The sequence below is a fragment of the Herpailurus yagouaroundi genome, unplaced genomic scaffold, assembly GCF_014898765.1.
Source record: "Herpailurus yagouaroundi ecotype Mexico unplaced genomic scaffold, PumYag 185, whole genome shotgun sequence".
In the NCBI taxonomy this organism is placed as follows: Eukaryota; Metazoa; Chordata; class Mammalia; order Carnivora; family Felidae; genus Herpailurus; species Herpailurus yagouaroundi.
The window spans coordinates 28,450,953-28,473,720 of record NW_024412416.1 but is presented as its reverse complement, the minus strand read 5'-3'; the positions used below and the strand labels follow the sequence as shown (position 1 = coordinate 28,473,720).

General features: G+C 40.1%; 2 protein-coding genes and 1 long non-coding RNA gene across 9 annotated transcripts in view; 2 read left to right on the top strand and 1 right to left on the bottom strand.

Annotated features, from left to right (window-relative positions):
* The window catches only part of CYFIP1 (cytoplasmic FMR1 interacting protein 1), a 133,493-nt gene extending 127,527 nt beyond the window's left edge, over positions 1 to 5,966 (top strand). For 2 of the 5 annotated variants that reach the window (XM_040493896.1, XM_040493897.1), the window contains exons 29-31: positions 2,620 to 2,858; positions 3,337 to 3,484; positions 5,802 to 5,966. In XM_040493896.1, the coding sequence (XP_040349830.1) occupies positions 2,620 to 2,858; positions 3,337 to 3,484; positions 5,802 to 5,966 (552 nt within the window). Of the gene's footprint in view, positions 1 to 2,619; positions 2,859 to 3,336; positions 3,485 to 5,140; positions 5,280 to 5,801 lie in introns of all 5 variants that reach the window. The other 3 variants (XR_005796291.1, XR_005796292.1, XM_040493898.1) reach the window with 3 other exon arrangements.
* A 10,997-nt stretch (positions 5,967 to 16,963) lies between these two features.
* On the top strand, positions 16,964 to 18,826 carry LOC121042555 (uncharacterized). Its single transcript, XR_005796290.1, has 2 exons — positions 16,964 to 17,657; positions 18,669 to 18,826. It is a non-coding gene; the product is annotated as an uncharacterized LOC121042555 (long non-coding RNA).
* Positions 18,827 to 19,453: 627 nt separating this feature from the next.
* NIPA2 (NIPA magnesium transporter 2) overlaps positions 19,454 to 22,768 on the bottom strand; it is a 32,292-nt gene continuing 28,977 nt past the window's right edge. For all 3 annotated transcript variants that reach the window (XM_040493892.1, XM_040493891.1, XM_040493890.1), the window contains one exon: positions 19,454 to 20,940. In XM_040493892.1, coding sequence (XP_040349826.1) covers positions 20,306 to 20,940 — 635 coding nt within the window. In that variant the 3' untranslated portion in view covers positions 19,454 to 20,305. The remainder of the gene's footprint in view (positions 20,941 to 22,768) is intronic.

Sequence of the window (22,768 nt, the reverse complement as noted above, 5' to 3'; positions counted from 1 at the left end):
ATACTATATATAGAAAACCCTAAAGACTCCATCATAAAACTACTAGAACTAATAAATGAATTCAGTATATTCCCAGGATACAAAATCAATGTACAGAAATCCATTGTACTAATCTGTACACTAATGAAGCAGCAGAAAGAAATATTTAGACAACCCCATTTATAATTGCACCAAAAATAATAAGATATTTAAGAGTAAACTTAACCAAGGAGGTAAAAGACCTGTACTCTGAAAATGATAAAATATTGCTGAAAGAAAGTGAAGATGATAGAAACAAATGGATAGATATTTCGTGTTCATGGATTGGGAGAATAAATATTATTAAATATCCATATTAGCCAAAGCAACCTACAGATATAATGCAATCCCTATCAAAATACCAACAGCATTTTCACAGAACTAGAACAAAGAATGGTAAAATTTGTGTGGAACCACAAAGAAATCCCAAGTAGCCACAGCAATTTTGAGAGAAAAAAAACAAAACAAACAAACAAAAAAGCTGAAAGTATCATAATTCCAGATTTAAAGTTATATTCCAGAGCTGTAGTAATCAAACAGTATGGCACTGGCACAAAAATAGAGATCAGTGGAATAGGATAGAAAGTCCAGAAACAATGCTTCAATTATATAGTCAATTCATCTTTGACAAAGGGGGAAAAAATACGAAATGGGAAAAAGATAGTCTTTTCAACAAATGGTGTTGGGAAAACTACATGCAAAAGAATGAAACTAGATCACTTTCTTATGCCATATACAAAAATAAATTCAAAATTGTTTAAAGACCTAAATGTGAGTGAGACCTCAAACCATGAAAGTCCTAGAGGAGAACAAAGGCAGTAATTTTTCTGACATTGGCCATAACAACATCTTTCTAGATATGTGTCTTGAGGCAAGGAAAACAAAACTATATAAATAAACTATTGGGATTTCATCAGAGTAAAAAGTTTTTGCATAACAAAGGATACAACCAACAAAACTAAAAGGCAAACTGCTGAATGGTAGGGGATATTTGCCAGTGACATCCGATAATGGGTTAGTATCCAATATATATAAAGAACTTTATATATATATCCAATATATATAAGGAAATATACAACTGACACTAAAAAACCAAATCCAATTAAAAATGCGCAGAAGACTTAAACAGATATTTCTCCAAAGAAGACATCCAGATGGCCAATAGACACATGAGGAGATAACATCACTCATTCATCATCAGGAAATGCAAATCAAAACTACAATGAGATATCATCTCACACCTCTCATAATAGCTGAAAGCCTAAACACAAGAAACAATAAGTGTTGGCGAGGATGTTGAGAAAAAGGAACTTTCTTGCACTGTTGGTGGCAATGCAAACTGGTGGGTCCACTTTGGAAAACAGTATGGAGGTTCCTCATTAAATTAAATAAATAGATAGATAGATAGATAGATAGATAGATAGATAGAACTATATCTAGGATCCAGTAATCACACTACTGGGTATTTACCCAAGGAATACAAAAACACTAATTTGAAAAGTTAAACGCACCCATTTTTATTGCGATATTACTTAAAAAAAGCAAGTTATGGAAACAGCCCACATGTCCATTGATAAATGAATGGATAAAGAAGATATGGGGTGTGTATGTGTGCATGTATACATATATACATATACATGTATATGTATGTATGTATGTATATATATATATATATATATACACACACATAAATATAAACACAGTGGAATGTCATTCAACCATCAAGAAATGAAATCTTGCCATTTGCAACAATATGGATGGAGCTAGAGTATAATGTAAGTGAAATAAGCTAGTCAGAGAAAGGCAAATACAATGTGATTTCACTCATATGTGGAATTTACAAAACCCAACTGCAGAGAACAAACTGATGGTTGTTAGAGGGAAGGTGGGTGAAATAGGTGAAGGGGATTAAGAATAAAACACTTTTCTGAGGACACCTGGATGGCTCAGTCAGTTGAGCACCTTACTTAGGCTGAGCCTTGTGAGTCTGAACCCCTCATTAGGCTCTGTGCTGACAGCTGGGAGCCTGGAGCCTGTTTCGGATTCTGTGTCTCCTTGTCTGTCTCTGCCCCTCCCCTGCTCCCCATTCGTGCTCTCTCTCTGTTTCTCCCGCTTTCTCTCTCAAAAATAAATAAATACACTTAAAAAAAGTAAGTTTCTTGATGAGCACTGAGTGCAATAGTTGAATCACTATATTGTATACCTGAAACTAATATGACACTGTCTGTTAACTACATTGGAATAAAATTTAAGAAAAAACTTTTTAGAACACAGTATCCCTGACCTCTGCTGACTAGATGCCATTCACCTCACCCCAAGCTGTGACAATCAAAAATGTCTCCACACATTGCCACATGTCTTCTGAAGGCAAAATCACTCCCAGTTAAGAACAGCTATAGTAGACAGTTCTCCTAGACTGAAGTATATTTAATCTAGTAAGACATATATGTAATAGCTGACATATTTATGTTGCTGATGCTTATTTCTAGAAGTCCTCTTCTGCAAATTAGGATAGTTTTCAAGTAAGTCAGAAATAAATCTGGGTAGTTTGGTTTCAGCAGTGAGCCTGCCATGGCTCATAACATTCCATCCTTTCTGCAGCAAATTGCAATAGCGAGAGAGGGGGACTTGCTGACAAAGGAACGTCTCTGCTGTGGCCTATCTATGTTTGAAGTCATCCTGACTCGGATCCGGACCTTTCTGGACGACCCTATCTGGCGTGGGCCTTTGCCCAGCAATGGAGTCATGCATGTGGATGAGTGTGTTGAGTTTCACAGACTTTGGAGTGCCATGCAGTTTGTCTACTGCATTCCTGTGGGAACACACGAGTTTACAGTCGAGTAAGTGTACTCAGTGGATGGGGAAAGTGGGAACAAGCTGGTGTTAGGCTCACATAGAAGACTACATTCCTCTGGAAGTGGACTAGAAGTTTTTCAAGTTGCTTTAAAGCTATTTAAGTGGAAGTTCTTAACGCTCAGGAGGTGACTCGGGGTGAAGTTTCTAGGTGTTCTCTGAACCCATGGAAACTTAGGTAAGTTAAGTTTTCTTAACTGTGCATTTTCTAGATGGGGGTATCCACAGCTTCATAGAATCATTGTTCTTGGAGGGTCTGTGATCTGAAAGAAGGTTAGGAAACAGCGTGCCAAAGGAACTCAAAAGAGACTTTTACCAAAAAGGACACGTCATCTGCTGCTTGGCGTTCCCTTCCTGGCTTGTTCCCAGTAGATCCCTTGGTCATTGAATTCTGGACACAGAGTTGTAAAAGACTTTATAATTGTTTGTTGATTGCTTGTTGTCCTTGTTGCTTCTTATTTCTAGGCAGTGCTTTGGCGACGGGCTCCACTGGGCTGGCTGTATGATCATTGTACTTCTTGGGCAACAGCGGCGCTTTGCTGTCCTGGATTTCTGCTACCATCTACTTAAAGTCCAGAAACATGATGGCAAAGATGAGATTATCAAAAATGTGGTATGTGGAAGAGAATCTTCCACTATGTGGAAGTTTCACAAAATATTTACTAAAAGTTATTTTTCTGGGAATGTTTTTCATCCCAATACATAAGGTGACACCAACTGAAGCTTTCTTTTCCAAAATGAATCTAAATATACTTGCTAAGTAAAGCAGTCAGGCAATTCAAATAGTAATTATTCCATTTTCTTTCTCTTTTTAGGGTACTTAGATCTGCTTCATATTATACAGCCTTATAGAATCTGCATTTTTAGATTATTGGCGTATTATTCCAGTTTCTGGCTTCCTTTGTTATAGTCAAAATGTGTGTGGTTTGTTTTGTTTTGTTTTGTTTGATTTCTTTGTTATGACTGCTCTTTAGGCCTTTTTCCCTTTGTCATTTTATGGATTCTTTGTAATTCTAGAAAATACTCAGCCATTATCTTTTCAAATATTTTAGTTTTCTTCCATTCTATTTTCTTTTAGGACTGCAGTTACTTACTTGTTAGATATTCTTCTGGTTTCCATATCCCTTATCCTGTTAGTTTTCTAATTAGGTTCCAAATCCACAACAGATTTCCACAGGCTTAGTGGTTTAAAGCAACACCCATTCTCTCACAGTTCTGTGGGTCAGAAGTCTGGGTACAGAATGACTCAACTGACTTTATTTATCATCTCAAGGCCAAAATTAGTGTGTCTGTAGCACTGTGTTCCTTTCTGGAGCCTCTGGGGATGAATCTGCTTCCAGGCTCATTCAGGTGGTTGGCTGGTTGCAGTCTCTTGCAGTTAGAGGACCAAGGTCCCCATTTCTTTACTGCCCATTGGCCTACATCCTTCTACTTTCCACATGAACCCCTCCAGCCAAGGCGGGTCAAGTCCCTCCCATGCTTCCAATCTATCAACTTTCCTTTCTGCTATATCTCCTGCCTCTACCTGAAGGAAGTTCTCTGCTCATATGGTTAGGTTGGATTCACCTAGAAAATCCAGGGTAGTTTCCCCATTTTAAAGTCTAATCTTAACTACATTTACAGTCTCTTTTGCCATGAAAGGTAACAGTTTCATAGGTTCTGGGGATTCAGGCATGGACGTCTTTGAGGGGCTACTCTACCTTCCGTATCTCCCATTTTCTTGTCTCTCTGGGCTGTTCCCAGAGTACTTTATTCAGTTATCTAATTCATTCAGCTGTGTCTAATCTGCTGTTTTTAGTTTTGAGAAATAGTAGTTTATTTTTAAATTTTTGATTCGGAGGATGCCTGGGTGGTTCAATCGGTTAAGCACCTGACTTGATCTCAGGGTCATGAGTTCAAGCGCAGCATTGGGCTCCACACTGAGTGTGAATCCTATGTACGTACATATATACATACATACATGTGTGATGCCTACATATATACACACATACATACATACATACATACATACATACTTACAAGTTTGATTTAGTTCAAATCTTGGTGGTAATTGATCATTTTATCTTCTTCACTGAATTTTTCCCTTTTTTTTTTTTTTACACATTTGATGTATTATATTTTTTAATTCTAGTATGTGAGGCCTCAAAGGTTATCTCAAATTCTGAAATGTTTTGTGTGTTAGGGTTTTTTATTTGCCAGCTCTTGTCCAATTGAACTTAATTTGGATTGCTTTTCTCCCAAGATATTTATTTGCTTCTCATCTCCACAGGCTGTTACCAACTTGGGGCCACATTAGCCTAATTAGAGGGTCCTGGCTTCATGGGGAGTCTTCAGGTGTAGCCCAGCTTGCTTACAGCCCAGGCCATCTCCTCATCTCACTGCTGCTGGTGGCATCTGTCCCTGAGGAGGTCCTGGCTTCTGCTTTACTTCCTGCATAGACAAAACCTGCAGTGCTTTTTAAAGTTTCTTCCTGTGTGTGTGTGTGTGCATGTGTGTGTCTGTGTGTCTCTGTGTGTGTGTGTGTGTGTGTGTGTGTGTCTTTTATTATTAAAGCAGGAGGATCTATCAAAGTATCCTGTCTATAATAACTGGAAATCTAAAACTTGTATTAGATTACTGGTCTTTCCCCACTGACCATATTATCTTCATCTTTACATCACCAATTTTTAGCACACAGTAGGTTCTTAATACCTGTGTGTTGAATGAATAGGTCTAAGTTGTAAAAGTAAATCTACCATCAGTAGTATGAAACCAATAGACAAATGTATTTAAATGCAAAATACATTCATTGTCCAATAGGTACATTACAGAGATGTGTGCTAGTAGTTTGCTATAATTTTTGAGAAAATGTGAAAATTCTGACATTTTGAGACATGAAGAATAAATGTACATGTTTTAATAATAAAACATCCTAATTTTAACTGTTGCAGCCATTGAAGAAAATGGTGGAGAGAATTCGCAAGTTCCAGATCCTAAATGATGAGATAATTACTATCTTGGACAAGTACTTGAAGTCTGGTGATGGAGAAAGCACACCTGTGGAGCATGTTCGCTGTTTTCAGCCACCTATCCACCAGTCCCTGGCCAGCAGCTGAGGACATGTACATCATGTTTTTGAAGAGTCCCAGTACTGACTGCATTTAATAACTATAAGGGCATGTTTTTCTTTCCATAAACTATTTAGTAAGATTTTTAGTGACTATTTTTCAGTATCTCTGTGCCTGTTAAAGGGGGTACTTTTCAATGTAAAAGCTTAATTTTATAAAATTATTTTTCTAGACTAAAATTGTATATGCCTTTGGTAATTAGAAAGTCTGAGAATATTAGCTGCTAATTGTTGCCATCATGTTCTTACAGAATTATTTTGCATTTTTCTATGGAATGTTCCAACAACTAGCTATGTCAAAATGCTGCTGAGTTCATCCATATATTCCTTAGCAAAGGATCAGTCATGTTTGGGGAAAGATTTATGGACTTAAGAAACTAATACCAGCTCATTGTAATAAAATCCACTACCAATTAGAATTAAACTTAATGCTTATTTAGCTTTTGTTTAGGGATTTTTCTGATGGTCTTTTATGAATAACCTTTTCTAAGTCATTGTTCCTTTTTTTGTGTCAGTGTTTCAGAAAATAGTGAACTTGATTCCTCTGCTTCTACTAAATCCAGTTGTGACAGTCTAATTTGTAAGGTATGATTTAAAGGTTACAGAAATCAAACTAATAAAACTTAATTGTGTTCATTCATTTAGTGTTGTTGATAAGGTTTTGGAGTGATGGGGGTCTGGAGCCAATGGCCAAGAAAGAATTCTTGAGACATCTTTGGTGCAAAAAAGTGATTCTGTTGGGGTGCCTGGTGGGTCCATTGGTTAAGCGTCCAACTCTTGGTTTGGGGTCAGGTTATGATCTTGCTGGTTTCATGAGTTATGATGAGTTTCATGAGTTTCATGAGTTATGATCTTGCTGGTTTCATCAGGCTCCACGCTAGCAGCCCAGAGCCTGCGTGAGATTTTCTCTCTCCTTTTTCTCTCTGCCCCTCCCCTACTCACCTTGTCTCTGTCTCTCTCAAAATAAATAAATAAACTTAAAAAAAAATTTTTTTTAAACATGATTTTATTAAAGCATGAGGACAGGACCCATGGGCAGAAAGAACTGCCCCGGGACAGTGAGGAGAGACTGATTATATACCTGGGAGTTGGGGGAGGTAAAGGCAAGGGGAAGTTTCCAAAGAGATTTTCATATGCTAAAAAAGAATCACAGGATACTGGAGGCCTAGCTATTGTCAGGCTAAGGATATTTTTCCCTCTAGCAAAGCGTTAACACTAAGACAGTAGGGGGTTCCTAGAGAAATGTTGTACTCTGTATTTACCTCAAGTATTTGTCAATGGGCTGCAGGTTCTAAGGAAATTTAATTTTACCTGCCATTTCCTTCTTGCCTTTGTTCCCCATATCACTACGGAGGAGAGGGTGATGTTGGGGCTCCAGGTAACTTGAGTCTACAGGTTTCTGGAGATAAGGCTATTGATAAGATTGCCTTTTTCTTATAATTTACTAAGATATTTGTAAACTCATGGAGATTCATGTCCTGTATGACTGTGATCTCTATCAGTTAACCATTTGTTTTCTTTACTTTCCTTTGATCTTGGGCAGCCAGGAGTGCCTGAGAAATATCACACATATGGTGGGGGGGGTGTTTGTGGGGTGTCAGCTTACCTTATGCTCTCTCATTTTGTGACCCTATGCCCTTGTTTGGGCAAGGTACTTTACTTATCCCAGTGCACACACCTGGCTCAGTAGGTCTGAGTCTAGGTCACCTGCAACCTAGCAGGAAGGGACAAGACCATGATAGGGAGTAACTGCCATATGGCTTTGGAAACACACCACTAAAACCAAATCCAGCAGCATCATACATGCTACTAAAAATAAAGTCTGTGAACTATTCCATTCTACTCTTTAACCTTGACTTATTATGAAATGAAACTATTCTTTACAAAAAGTTGCCTAAAAATGTTGCTTTTGATAATGTGAACTAATGGCAGATTGAGGTAGTATCTGTGCTCACTCTATACTGAAAGTATAGAATATGTTGAGGAATTACGATTAATGGCTAAATTTAAGTAATTCATTTAATAAGTTCTGTAAGATTCTATTATAAACTAAATCATATGTAGTAAACATTTATGTACAAGACAATTTCAAGTGTTATAAGATGTTGAAATAAGAATTCATTAAACTATGCATTCTCAGTGAATGCAGTATCACACCCAACGGAAGTGAAAATTGATTCTTACTCTATTATGTACAAAGTACAGATACACAGTACATAAACATATAGAATATGTGAGAAGTAAGGGAAATAATTCAGAAATAACAAATAAAAGCTGTGCTGTCTTGTTAGGTTTACAACTTATTGGAAAAATGTATGAATACCTCCCCACCACCACCACAATGGAGTCCCAAACCTTTAGACACTTCACTTCCTGTTTTTTTTTCCCCCCTTTCCATTTTGTGAGCTTTTTTTCACAGGTTGCATGTGCCAAAGAACAAAGGGAAGAGAGACTAAAAGTCTCTGTGACACCTCAGGGAATGTACATTTGTTCCAATCAGACTACTTCTTGCCTTAAGGGTGTAGGGGATGTCTAGGTAAGGCTATAACCTCTGTAGTACTCAGCCAATGAGGAGCCAGAGAAGGGACTTGCATGTTAGGAGATAAATTGCTATAACTGCCCTGAGTGTGCCTTCCGGTCAGACACTAACTTTCTCAAGAATGTTGATTAAATCCTCACTTCACTGTGCTCCAAGTCTCCGCATCCCTCCTTTGATTGGGTTGGTGGGCCTATTTCTCACAATTTAGGGGCTTGTCCAGTATTCACCTCAACCTTCGGGGTCCAAGTTCTGAGAAAGGGGAGACACGTCCCACCCTGGTTTGGATGGCCTTTCCATGGGAGGACCCCTGGCCTCTGCAGGATCCATGGAGCTCGAGACTTTTTACCTTTGGAGACAGAAGAAGTGATGCTGGGGGAAGGGTAAAAGACAGGTACCACAGCGACCTGGTAATTCTGTGCATGGTCCAAGATAGGAAAATTAGACTAAGTACTGCTTGGGGGTCAGGAAATCTTTGGAGGCTATTTGTGACTGAGATCTATCCTACATACGAAGTGAATGTAGAGTCTCCATCTGCAGTTTCGTTCTCCCAAGAGGGGAATGGAGGGAAACGGCTGGAGACAGACAAAGCGAGTCCTGGAGAGTGTAAGAAACCTCCATTGAGAGTGGTTGAGCACCCCAGGGAAACTCAGAAGCAAGAACTAACCTAGTTGAGGATGGGGAACAAAAATTCTAGGCCTAGGGATAAGGGAAGAGACACCCAGAAAGAGGTGGGGTCTCGTCAGATTCCTCCACATAGTCCCCAGAGTACTGGGAGGATGCTCCTTGTACAAGGAACAAGGACAAACCTAAAATAATCAAACTCTACTGCATTGCTTGGACTAAAGACCCAATTCAATGACTGTTTTTTGGCCCATTTGGCTCAGCAGAAGACTGGGTATATGGTTGTGGTACTTCATGTGAATGACAAAAGTTCCAGTACAAGGGAGGAAAGGGACTAACTATGCTCTCTGCTGGTTATCAAGAGCTCTCCCTATGTTTTCAAGAGTAAAATGAGAGAGATCTCAGGTTTCTATTTCAAAACCATGACTGTAAGGACTGAGACTGAGGAAACATGGGATCTTCTTCAGTCCCCAAGGACTCTCCCTTGGGATGCCTTTTATCCCCCCCCTGGAATCAATTCAGATTGCAAGATCTAAGAAAAAAAAAAAAAGGATCTTTTATATTACTGCCTGGCCTCGATACTCATTAGGAGATGAGGAAAAATGGCCCATTAATGGGACATTAAATTTTAATATAATCCATCAGATCTCCTCTGCAAGAAATAGGACAAATGGACAAACAGGACAAATGGAGGTACCCTGTGTCCAGGCTTTCATGACCCTAAATAAGGATCCAGAATTGAGGGCCTCTTGCAGAATGTGTTTACCCAAATGTGTTTGGCTAGTAAACTCCCTCCTGATATATTGGATGATTGTCTAAATAGGCCTCCTCCAAATAAACCCAGGTTGCCGGAGGAAACAGGCCATTCCTAATGAAGGGGACTCTGACACTCTCACTGTTCCTCCTTCCTAATAGACTCTAGCTGTATGTGGGGGTTTCTTCCTCATTCATTTCCTGGGTTAATGACTATGATAATTAGAGCTAATTGGTTAGTCTACCTCAGGGGAGAGACTTTAAGGAATATTCCCAAGCAGCTGCTGAAACTCCTTCCTTTTGTTTCAGGGAAATTCCCTATCTTCTCCAGCCTGATACAGACTCCATATTTCCACTTAGGTGGAAAAAAACATTGGCACCTGCTCCTCTGAGCTGACGAGGTTTAGAACCAGGAATCTTCTTTCTCTGCCTTCTGCTAGCACCTCATCTCTTCTGCCTTCCCCTCCTCCTCCTCGTTTCTGCACACCTACGGTGCAGCCTGCATAACTGATTCTATACCCTCCTCTCTGTCTCTGGCACCATTGGCTCCTCCTCCCACCCTTGATGTTAAGGAGTGAAGAGCACTCACTTGGACCTCCCACTTCAGATTCCCCCACCGGTAAAAGCTGACAATTGACTGACTTTTAAGTGGACACAGGTGGAACATAACTCATGTATTGAGTCAGCATTAAATATGAAGCTTGTTTTCTCAGCCAGAGTGAACAAAAGTTTCCCAACGTAGACAATGGGACAGGGTTGATTGGGACATTGATCCCGGGGACAGGGTTAGGATGCAGGGTTTAAGAGAGCTAATAATCAAAAGGATCAGGAATAATCAAAAGGATCAAATCTACTCCAAGATATCAGAATGTTTCCAAGGCTTTTGAGATACAGCAAGAGAGGAGTACTACATGGCAATGAGAAAGAACGAAATATGGCCCTTTGTAGCAACGTGGATGGAACTGGAGAGTGTGATGCTAAGTGAAATAAGGCATACAGAGAAAGACAGATACCATATGTTTTCACTCTTATGTGGATCCTGAGAAACTTCATAGAAACCCATGCAGGAGGGGAAGGAAAAAAAAAAAGAAAGAGGTTAGAGTGGGAGAGAGCCAAAGCATAAGAGACTTAAAAACTGAGAACAAACTGAGGGTTGATGGGGGGTGGGAGGGAGGGGAGGGTGTATGATGGGTATTGAGGAGGGCACCTTTTGGGATGAGCACTGGGTGTTGTATGGAAACCAATTTGACAATAAATTTCTTATATTGAAAAAAAAAAGATACAGCAAGAGAAAGAGGAAACCCCAACTGCTTTCTTACAGAGGCTTAGGGATCAAATGAGGAAGTATTCAGGCCTATATCTGGAGGACCTAGTGGGGCAAGGTCTCTTGAAGGTTAATTTTGTAACTAGAAGTTGGCCTCATATTGCCAGAAGGTTAAAAAAGATGGATACATGGAATGAAGAGCAGATAGAATTGCTCAGGGAGATTCGAAAGATTTGTAAAGAGGGATGAGGAGAGAAAAAAATAGAAGGCAAAGATTATGGTAACTACTGTGGAGAAAATGAAAGGAAAGGGGAAATAGAGAACCCCCTGGAGTGGGGGATGATGAGGAAAACAAGGGCAAGAGAAATGTAGCTTCAATAAATCTTACAGCTTGCAGCCCACTGATAGACATCTGAAACATGCAGAGCATGACCTTCTTTGAGGAACATATGGTTACCTTAATGCCTTAATATATTTGTTTTACTACCTAGGTTTACTGAAGGTCAAATTAGATATTGTTGGATATCTAATGAGATAAAATGCTAAAGCACTGATTACTAAACCTCAGTTTATGCTTTTAACTTCTTATTGCAGAGAAACTAAGGCTATTTGGGTCTGTTTGTAAACATGCTTTGTGCTTAATAGGTTCATAAATTTGCCATCTAAAGAATTCTGACGAATGGTTCACAACTGGTAACTACTTAGTTTTCACATGGAGACTAAAGTTTCTAAGAGTTAAAATTCTGCTAACTGTAGTTAAGACTGATGGAAATAAGTAAAGCAACTCTGTAGAGAAGTAGATGTGTAAGAAAGATATAAGAAATGGAAATATATTTTTGTTGAAGGTAAAAAAAAAAAAGGTAATTTTGTCCTGAATGGGAGAAATGGCTTGGGACAAAATCTGAATACAAAGGAACATTGTAGAAGGTTGATGAAGGAAAATCTTTGGAAAGGAATTTTATGTGTGATTAGGATAGACTAAGGTTAAAATGAGTGGATTTTATTTATTTTTATTTTTTTTAATCTTTATTTTTGAGAGAGAGAGTGAGCAGGGAAGGAGCAGAGAGGGAGACACAGAATCCAAAGCAGGCTCCAGGCTCCAAGCTGTCAGCACAGAGCCCGATGCGAGGCTTGAACTCACGAACCGTGAGATCATAACCTGAGCTGAAGTTGGCCGCCCAACCAACTGAACCACCCAGGTGCCCCATAAATGAATGGATTTTAAAGGTACACTGGTATAAGATTAAAATTGCTCATCCTTTCTTCCAAAGGCTGGGAAAATGGTGGTGATACCCTCGCTGCTGGCATTTGTGTTGCTTCTGCAAGGCAGAGGAATTGATGACTATGATATATAGGGATTTTACCGAGATACATGGGAGCCATTTTGCTACACTTAGCAAAGTGTATGCTGACTTGTATAAATCTAGATACTTTAAAGTAGGGGTGACTTGGTGTCTTGTTGAGCGTCATGATCTTGCAGTTTGTGGGTTCGAGCCCCACATCAGGCTCTGTGCTGACAGTTCAGATCCTGGAGCCTGCATCGGGTTCTGTGTCTCCCTCTCTCTCTGACCCTACCCTACTCACGCTCTCTCTCAAAAATAAACATTTAAGAATTTTTGCGGGGCGGCTGGGTGGCTTAGTCGGTTGAGCATCTGACTTCAGCTCAGGTCATGATGTCACAGTCCATGAATTTGAGCACTGCATCAGGCTGTGTGCTGACAGCTCAGAACCTGGAACCCACTTGGATTCTGTGTCTCCCTCTCTCTCTGCTCCTCCCCTGCTCATGCTCTCTTTCTCTCTCTCTCAAAAACATAAAAAACATTTTTTTTTATTTTTAAAAATTTATATCCAAATTAGCATATAGTGCAACAATGATTTCAGAGGTAAATTCCTTAGTACCCCTACCCATTTAGCCCATCCCCCCTCCCACACCCCTCCAGTAACCCTCTGTTCTTCATATTTATGAGTCTCTTCTGTTTTGTCCCCCTCCCTGTTTTTATATTATTTTTGTTTCCCTTCCTTTATGTTCATCTGTTTTGTCTCTTAAAGTCCTCATATGAGTGAGGTCATATGATTTTTGTCTTTGACCAATTTCACTTAGCATAATACCCTCTAGTTCCATCCATGTAGTTGCAAATGGTAAGATTGTATTTTTTTGATTGCTGAGTAATGCTCCATTGTATATATATACCACATTTTCATTATCCATTCATCCATTGATGGACATTTGGGCTCTTTCCATACTTTGGCTATTGTTGATAGTGCTGCTATAAACACGGGGGTGCATGTGTCCCTTCGAAACAGCACACCTGTATCCCAGGGATAAATGCCTAGTAGTGCAATTGCTAGGTCGTAGGTAGTTCTATTTTTAGTTTTTTGAGGAACCTCCATACTGTTTTCCAGAGTGGCTACACCAGCTTGCATTCCCCCCCCCAAAAAAATTTTTTTAAATGGACACCCATGTGGCTAGAACATATTTATGTGGGCATTGCTGAAAAAGGCAAGGGAATAGACCTTGATGTGGCCCTTTTAGCCCCACTCAGTGGCCGATATTATCCTTACAAAGAAAAGGTTTTCAAATCCCTGTTGGGCCAAGATAAAATTATTCCATCCTCTACAACCAGGGGAGTCTTGCTTGATTGTAGTCAATACCCCCAAAGTCCCATAGGCAGCAGAGAGGGGTGAGAAATTGGGGAAGACAAGGTCAGCTTTCAGAGGTAGGGTCAAGTCTGGATAAAAGTGACTACTCCCAGCACCTTGAGAGACTAACAGGACTTTTTGGCTGCCAGTCACATAGCCAACCAAAATGAGGGTCAGGAGATGAGGCTTCTGGCCCACCATAAGGAATTGAGATAAGGGTTGTCTTTTCCTCTTTTTCTTAGAAATGGACAATTCCCCAACCAAGACCAATAAAAAATTGAGATGATTTTGATCTACAAACCCTAAAGAAAAAGGGACTCCTTTTCTTTTGTACCAAGGCGTGGCCCCAATACAAATTGGCCTGGCAGCCACAGGGAAATCTCAATACTATCCTACAATTGGACTTGTTTTGCAAACATGAGGGGAAATGGGGGGTGGGAGGAATCCCTTATACACATTGTTTTGGGGCCTTAAAAAAATCAAGACATTTGTAAGCAGTGTAAGGTCAATCCTTACTGGTAACCTTTTCCAAAGTCTAGCAATCAGGAGGGGAAACAAGAGCCTGTACCCAAAGCCGACCTTAGCGAAGAAGGAAGGGAAGTCTTCCACCTCAACCTCCTCTTCCTTGGGTCCTTGATCCATATATCCAGACTTAAAAATGAGCACTTCTGCTCCCTGCTGCCCACCTTATCCAGGCCCTCCCCATAGTGTAACAGGCATGTTTCCTCTACAAGAAGCTAGGGTGCTGGAAGGAGAAACTCAAGGAGGTACCACTATAAGATTACAAGTACCTTTTTCATTACAAGATTTAAGTTGGATAAAAGGATGTCTAGGTAAATTTTCTGATGATCCAGGTAAGTATATAGAGGCTTTTCAGAATATTCATGTATGTTTTAACATGGAAAGATATAATGCTTTTGTTGAATCAGACTCAATGAGAAGCATGGTGTTCTGCAGCAGCTGAGAGATCTAGAGATGGGACTGGAGGTCCTATAGGGAGGGGACTTCCAGTTCCCTACTGGAGCCCAGGCAGTTCCATCCCAAGATCCTAATTGGGACTATAATAATCCCATTGGGTAATGGTATCGCTGCCACTTCCAAGCCTGTGTTTTGGAGAAATTAAGGAGGTCTAAGTTTAAGCCCTTAATGCTAAATTAGCCAGTATTCTACAGACACAGAATGAGAGCCTGGTGACTTTCCTGGAAAGGTTAAAGGAGGCTCTCAGTAGAGGGCTATCTCCTCTGATACCCTCTGAGGCTGAGATGATGCTAAAGGACAAATTTGCCATTCAGTTGGCCCAAGATATTTGGAGAAAGCTGCAAAAATTTGGCTGTTGGCCCAGAAGGGACCCTAGAGGTGTTCTTATGAGCACTTATGAGTATATTACAACCAAGATCAAGAGGAGAATAAGGAACAGGAAAGGAGGCCTAAGAAAAAAATCTAAGGCCTAGTTGAAGGCTTAGGTATTATTTCAGACCAGACTTCCCGAGGTCCTGGCACTAAGTGCCATTTATGTGGCCATTCAAGGCACTGGAAACGAGAATGTTCTCAGAGGGGACAACTGAAATCAAAACCCAGTATGCAATGCCCCTTGTGTGGAGACAATTTCTGGAGATCTTAATGCCCTCGGGGATCTCAATCTGCCAGGGCTCAGATAACCAGTGTCCCTGAAAGGAACAGATGGGGCCTGGGGCTCTTTACAGTGGCTCCCCCAAACCAACTATATATTGGAAACCCAGAGTCTCACATACCTCTGGATATAGAAGGAAAACCAATTGATTTCCTTCCTGACATCAGAGTCACCTTTTCTGTCCTTCTTTCCACTTCTAGCCAACTATTCTAATGCAGCATGATTGGAAGCATCTCTGGAAAACTTATGACTAAATTTTTCTCTCAGCCTCTGGGATGCATATGGGGAGACATAATTTTTTTCACATTAAAAATTTATTTTTCAGAGAGAGAGAGAGAGCATGAGCAGGGGAGGGGCAGAGAGAGAGACACACAGAATCCAATGCAGATCCAGGCTCTGAGCTGTCAGAACAGAGCCTGATGTGGGACTTGAACCCACGAACTGTGAGATCAGACCTGAGCTGGAGCTGGACACTTAATGGACTTAGCCACCCAGGCACTCCCACATTCTTTTTTGATAATGCCAGGGAGCCCCACTCCCTTGCTAGGAAGAAACATTATGACTGATGAGGGAGCATAAGGCAAGCTGAAGGCAAAGTATAAGCTAACAGCCCCCACCACCCCCAGGTGGAATATGTGTGATGTTCCTCGGACACTCCTGGCTGCCCAAAAACAAAGGAAAGGAAAGAAAACAAATGGTTGATAGAGATCACAATCATGCAGGACAGAAGTCTTCTTCAGTTTATGGATAACTTAGTAAACTGCAAGAAAAAAGCAATCTTATCCATAGCCTAATAAAAATCTATAGACTCCATTTCCTGGAGCCCTAATATCACCCTCATCAAGATGTAAGGGGTTTTCAGGGCAAGTACTTATCACTATGGTGATGTGGGAAACAAAGACAAATGAAAAATTCTTTACTGCCTACAGTCCAACTGACAAGTCCTTGAAACAGGCAGAGTGACCTTCCTCTATGAGTTCAGCTGCCTCGATGATGACACTTTAAGGGCAAAAGGGAATATTGGCTTATCATCTTGACCCCCCCAGGATCCTGTGAGTCTCCTTAAACATATTAAAATTCCTTTGCAAACCTCCTTTATCTTTAATTCCTAAGAATATGTTGGCAATTATACTCCAAGCATATGGCTCTTAATATACATCTGAAGGGTGTCATGACTGAGGTTTTACTAAGCAGCAATGTTTTCCTAACTAGCCCCTCAAGGTACTGGAAACCTTCCTTCCAAAAATTCTTTAGAGACTTACACTGTAACTCCTTCCCAACCTGAAGGTATATAACCACTCTTCACAACCCCAGTGCAGCTCTTTCTGCCCGTAGCATGTGGGCTGCACTGGGGTTGTGAAGAGTGGTTATATGCTATGGAGTTGGGGAAAGTAAAGAGGAAGTTTCTTAAAGGAATTGCCATATGCTAAAGAAGACATTACTGGAGGCCTAGCTATTGTCAAGCTAAGGTTGTTTTTTCCTTTAGCAAAGCATTATCCATAAGACAGTAGGGAGTTCCTGGAGATTAGGCTATTGATGATTGCCCTTTTCTTGTAATATTACTAAGATATTCGTAAACTGATGCAGACTTTTTCAGTTTAACCATTTGTTTTCTGTCCTTTCCTTTGTTCTTGGGCAGCCAGGAGTGACTGAGGAATATCACATATCCCACCTGGGGGTGGGGGATGTGGTACCTTATCCTTTGCCTTCAGCCTGCCTTATGGTTCCTCAACTCCAAAACCCCATCATGAATTACAGGCTATAGTGCTGCTAGCTCCAGGATGGATAAACATTTGCCTAAACTTATAGTAATTTAAATATCAAATATCAATCTTTCCTTGAGGTAAATTACACCTCATGGAATGCTTATGGAAACTGGATGGCCAAAGAAGGAATTGAGGATTGAGGACCATGAACTCTTTCAGAAGCTTAATTATTCTATTCAACAGTATCACAAGATCCAAATAAGTATGGAAGAGGGAGGAAAAACTATAGTTAAATTGATTTAAAAATACATATATGACCAGACATGTCAGGGATTGTTTTGAATGGCTACAATATGTCTTTCCTTCCCATGGTGTGGTCTCCTCCTGTTACGGAACCAGGCTGGCACGCTGGCAGAAAAACCAAGCAGCACTCGGAGATCTTGGTGGATCAGAGATTTATTTAACACCAGTTGGCTCAGAGGAGACCGTTTCTCCAAAGATCTGAGCGCCGAATGCAAGTGGGAATGGTAATTTATTGTTGTCAGCTTCCATATCTGTGGGGTTTTTCGTGTGCATGGCAGGGCAAGAAGAACCCAGAAGAGGGGTCTCCAAGCTAGAGACCAGAGCTTGTTTTAGTTCCATCAGCCATCTTGTGGCGTAAAACTTTATTCATTTTCACAACACTCCCTAGGAGGCATTGCATTTAGAATATTAATGCTTGTTGGTATGGTATTCTTTTTATATGTCATTCATAGATGCCACTGCATATGCCAGAAAAATAGGGCAAAATTTTGCTGAGACATTCCAAATAATTTCTCATTGTATCAGACCTCTGGCTTGACCTCTGAACTTGCCCTGCCATTCCATTACCACCCCCTCAGCAGGAAGCAGTTAAGATTATTGTCCCAATTCCTAATGGCAGTGTGGAGTCACATGTTCAAAGGGGGAATATGATAGGAAAAAAAAGGATTCAGTAAACAGAGAGGGAAAGGTTAGGACCCAAGGTGCCTGGGTAGGGGAAAACATACTTTGGAACAATGCTGGGAGCATCTGACCACAGCAAACCTCCTCAGGCGTAAGGTTCCTTTTAAGAATGTAACAGACACTACCTACTCCACTTCAGGTTTCCCTCAGGAATTGGACAATCCAGCTCCTAGAGCTATCAAGCCAGTAAGTTGGAAGGAACAGGAGGAAAGATAGGGGGGCTGACCAGAATCTTACAAATTTCTGTGCCTTATGGCTAAAATAACCTGTTATTGGAAGATAAACCTGTGAGGAGAGCCAGCACTTGCTGAGTATGTTTGTGACTTCAAACATAAAGGAAATATAAATGAAAATGGAATCAACTTAGAAGAGGGATTGTGAGAAGGGAGAGGATTCATCTTCAGAAATAACAAATAAGAGCTGTGCTTTATTTATGTATAGTTGCAGGTACAACCTATTGGATATTTACAACCCACACCCCCTCCACCCACCACAATGGAGTCCCAAACCTTTAGATGCTTCACTTCCTGGTTCTTCCCCTCTCTGTTTCGCAGGCTGCATGTGCCAAAGAACAAGGGAGGAGGGACTGAAAGTGTCTGCAACTCCTTAGGCAATTTATTTTCATAAATCGTCTGCTGTAAGTGCCCTCAGTGTGCCTTTCGGTCAGACACTTGCTCTTGAAAGGACATCGATTAAAGCCTTGCTTCAGATGCTCCCAAGTCTCCATGTCCCTCCTTCGATTGGGTCGGTGAGCCTATTTCTCAGTGTATCTGTGATATTAAGATTACATGGGAGAGGCAGTTAGGAAAAAAAATGTCTACAAAGGCTCTTTACAGGATTAATAAGAAAATGGTGACGAAAAGGAAATTTATTTCATGAAATTTGGGAGACTAACTCGGTCCTGATAAAGCCAATGCAGAGCTGTGTGGGACGTTGGTGCCATTACCATAGTGAGGCTCTGGCGACCTCCAGGCAAGGACAGTGAGGCACCTGTGGTGACTGGTTACACAGTGGAGGTCAAGCTGTGTGACCTGGGGTAGGAGCAGCAGAGTGGGAACAAGCCTGTGTTCTTCCTATTACCCAGTGGATAGTGTCAACTGTCACTTTTATACGGCCAATTGCTATGATGATCTGTTTTGAAGCTGGATGGAGTTCATTATATAATATTCTACCTTTTTGCATACATTTGAAATTTTCCATAAACACTTTTTCATGGATGTTTTTAAAAGGTCAAAATATATAGTGGTCTACACAAACTCTTAAGTAAAATATCTGGTACAAAGAAACCATGTTTTACAAACATCTTAAGTGTGTTCTAAGCATTCAGACTTAGATGAGAACTGTTTCAATTTTTCTTTTTATTATAACATGAACTAAATTTAAGAAATTAGTCTTTTGACTTTATTTCCCAGAGTTGTTAGATCTAAATGACAGTATAACTCATTATGAAAATATACTGAAAAGTACAAGAGCTGATGTAAAATGGTAATCAAGGTTCCAGGTATCAAGGGATTAGAGTAAGTGAAGAATGAAACTGGTCAGGCTGTATTCTGACAGACACAGGATGCGCTGGTTTAGCATGGTGCCATCAAGGAATAGGAAGACCATCAAATGTGTGGTGGTAAGTCACAGTGTGAGAAACATTGCCTCAGGCAACTTCCCACCCTCTTTTTTTTTTTTGTAAATTAGTTTTTCTTCATTTAGTAACTTAGGTTTCTCTTTTAACATTTTAAAATTAAGTCATCAAACAGGAGTCATTTTTACAGGTAAGGTAAATCACAGGATAATGTATTAGGAAAATTTTGTTCCTTTTTAAATCAAAAAGCCTTCAGATGGTCAGGGATTGATGGAGTGGGGATGACAAATGTACATTTCAGATTTTCATCACCAATGAAAAAATACAGCATTTTTATAGACTTAAAACAGTGCGTTTAGATTTTGGTGAAGGAAAATTTAAAATACCTCTATAATAATACAATGTTAATAGAAATTGGCCATGTACTGAGGTCATTTTAGTGAGCTACCATCATGTAAATATAAGAAAAGTAATTTCTTGGTCCAAATCAGTGAAACTTTAAAAAAGATTGTCTCTAGAGAACATTTTTTGAGAACAATGTTTTTTCAGACACATTCTGATACTCAAATTAACTTTATAACACAATTATAGATTAACCTTTTAATTACATTTTTCTTAAAAAGCTGTGAGATTTCCATTTCTTCGGGAGACATTTTCACCACTGTGTTGTTCAATTCCACAGGTTAAGTTTTCTTCATTATTACTAAGAACTTCATACATGTTAGACAGATTGCCATTCATTGCTTTTTCATCTTGTCGAAAAGACACAGGGAGACTTGCTAGAGTAAAGCTGACATCTTTAAAGGCATGCAACAAGAATATTCCCACAATGATTGTAAAGAAGCCACTCAAAGTACCAATGACATCATCAACAGGCATATCTTGCCACTCCTTAAAAAGAATAGCTGAACAAGTTAAAACTGATGCTGTAAAGAATACATAATATATTGGAGTCACAATGGAAGTGTTGAATATATCCAGAGCCCTGTTCAGGTAATTAATCTGTGTGCTTACACAGACTATAAGGCTCAGCAGCAGAATCCAGGCCAGGGGATGTCGCAGCACAGGCTTTCCAGCAAACAGCTCTTTGATAGCAATGCCCAGGCCCTTAACACAGGAGACTGAAAATGCTCCAATTACAGAGCAGATTGTTATGTACACAAGAATGTTTGTCCGTCCATGGCGAGGTCCCACCACGAAGATTAAGATCAATGACACAATGACCACAAGTGTTGCAAAGACCACAAAACCTGGAGGAGGCAAGAAAAGGCTTATTTTAGTAATGGTGTAAGTATTAAAAGAAACCCCTGAGAATCCAAAACTCAATACAAAGGAGAAAAGGTGTGTCCCTAAAATAAGTATTAGATTTCTTTTGCTACCCTAGCAAAAGCACACTCATAAAAATTTAGTTAAATGTATACACTGGAAGCACCATAACGTGCTTCATATTCACAAATTGTTATACCACTAACATTTTTAACATAGTATCTCAGGCCCCATGATAATTAGACCATAGGAAACATAAGAATGATTCACAGCCACCTATTCTAGAAGATCTTACTACTTCCTACCCACTGGAATGCTCTAATTCCAAGAATGGAAATAATCAGAAACTAGTGTAGAGAAATTATGAGATGATCTTGAACACTCAACAATTTATAGATGCTGAAAAGAACAGCAGTTATAAAGTTCATCCTAAAAGGAGTAAATTTTTTAAATATTTAGAGACAATATTTAGAGACAAACACTGGGGTAAACAGCAAATCAATAAGAGAATCTGAAAAGTATTGTCAGGGTTCTCATTGAATATGGAGAACTGAACTTAGCAAACAACTGTGTAGCACCATGGGCCAGGCACTTTTCTCAGAAATTTGCACTGATTAATTCATTTAATCCTCACAACTACCCAATAATATCAATACTATCATCTGCATTTTAAGATGAGGAAATTGAGCAGTCACTCCTTAAACTCTGCTAATAAATAAATAGTAATAGGATTCTTAAAGAAGCAAATGTACAAAAACAAGAACAGATAAAGGAGATGACAGTAACATTATGGAAGCCAAAAAGCAGAAGATAACTCATAACTGGATAAAGCATATCCAGGAAAGCTGAATCCCACATCAGCAGTGATCAAAGACTAGAATGTAACTCAGTTTGCAGCACAGAACTTTCCAAAGATACAATGTATCTCTGGAAGTGGGGTTAAGGGGAGACTGAGAAACAGGAGGCCTGGCTGAAAGTCTATTAAATTATGATCCCAGAATCCCTGCTCAGTTCTGAACATCTGAGTGACTGTTCTTCCTTCCACAGTGAACTGGAGGACTCTGGGCCAGTTGAGTATGAAGGTACCACACTAACACAGAACTTTAGGGTAAGGTAAATGTCTATGCCATTGACTCCCCCTGTCCCACTCAACTCCCAGGACTCAGGCAGCCAAGGAGGAGACTTTGCTGGGGATTTGACAAGCCCGACATTCAGAAGGCAGCCAAGGATCACCAGGAGAGGCACCAAAACAAACAGAAGAAAACAATGGTGAAATACCAGAGAAGCAACCAGAACTTGAAGGGGCAAAATTGGAGAAAAAGGTAAGGTCCACACTCATCTCTCTGCTTTCTCCTTTGCAATGACTTCCAGTTCTAGAGTAGGGAGTAAGGATGGGCATAAAGGCCAGCAGAAAGTGGTGACTTGAGGCATGTGGAAGTTTCAGTAGACTAGGCAAAAATAAACCTTGGAATTTTGGGCTGCCTAAGCAGCTAGGACACAATGGACCAAGATTCCAGAAAGGAAGGAACTGAAGACAAGTGAGCCCAAATTTCTATGTGCAACTCCCCTTAAGGCATTTGTAGGCACAGAAGCTGCACGTGCCTAGGTTAGAGAAGCCAAGTGGACAGCCTGGTGAAAAAGCAAGAGAGCTGAGTGAAGAGGTCTGCAATCTTGGAATGCTAACACAGACACTGCCATTCAAAGTTCACCAAGGTGGAATGTCCAAGTAAACATCCCAGGCTACCAGCTGAGAGAAAAGGACTTTGATCAAGAATATAAGCAAAATGGAAAGATACCAGCCCCTAAAAAGAC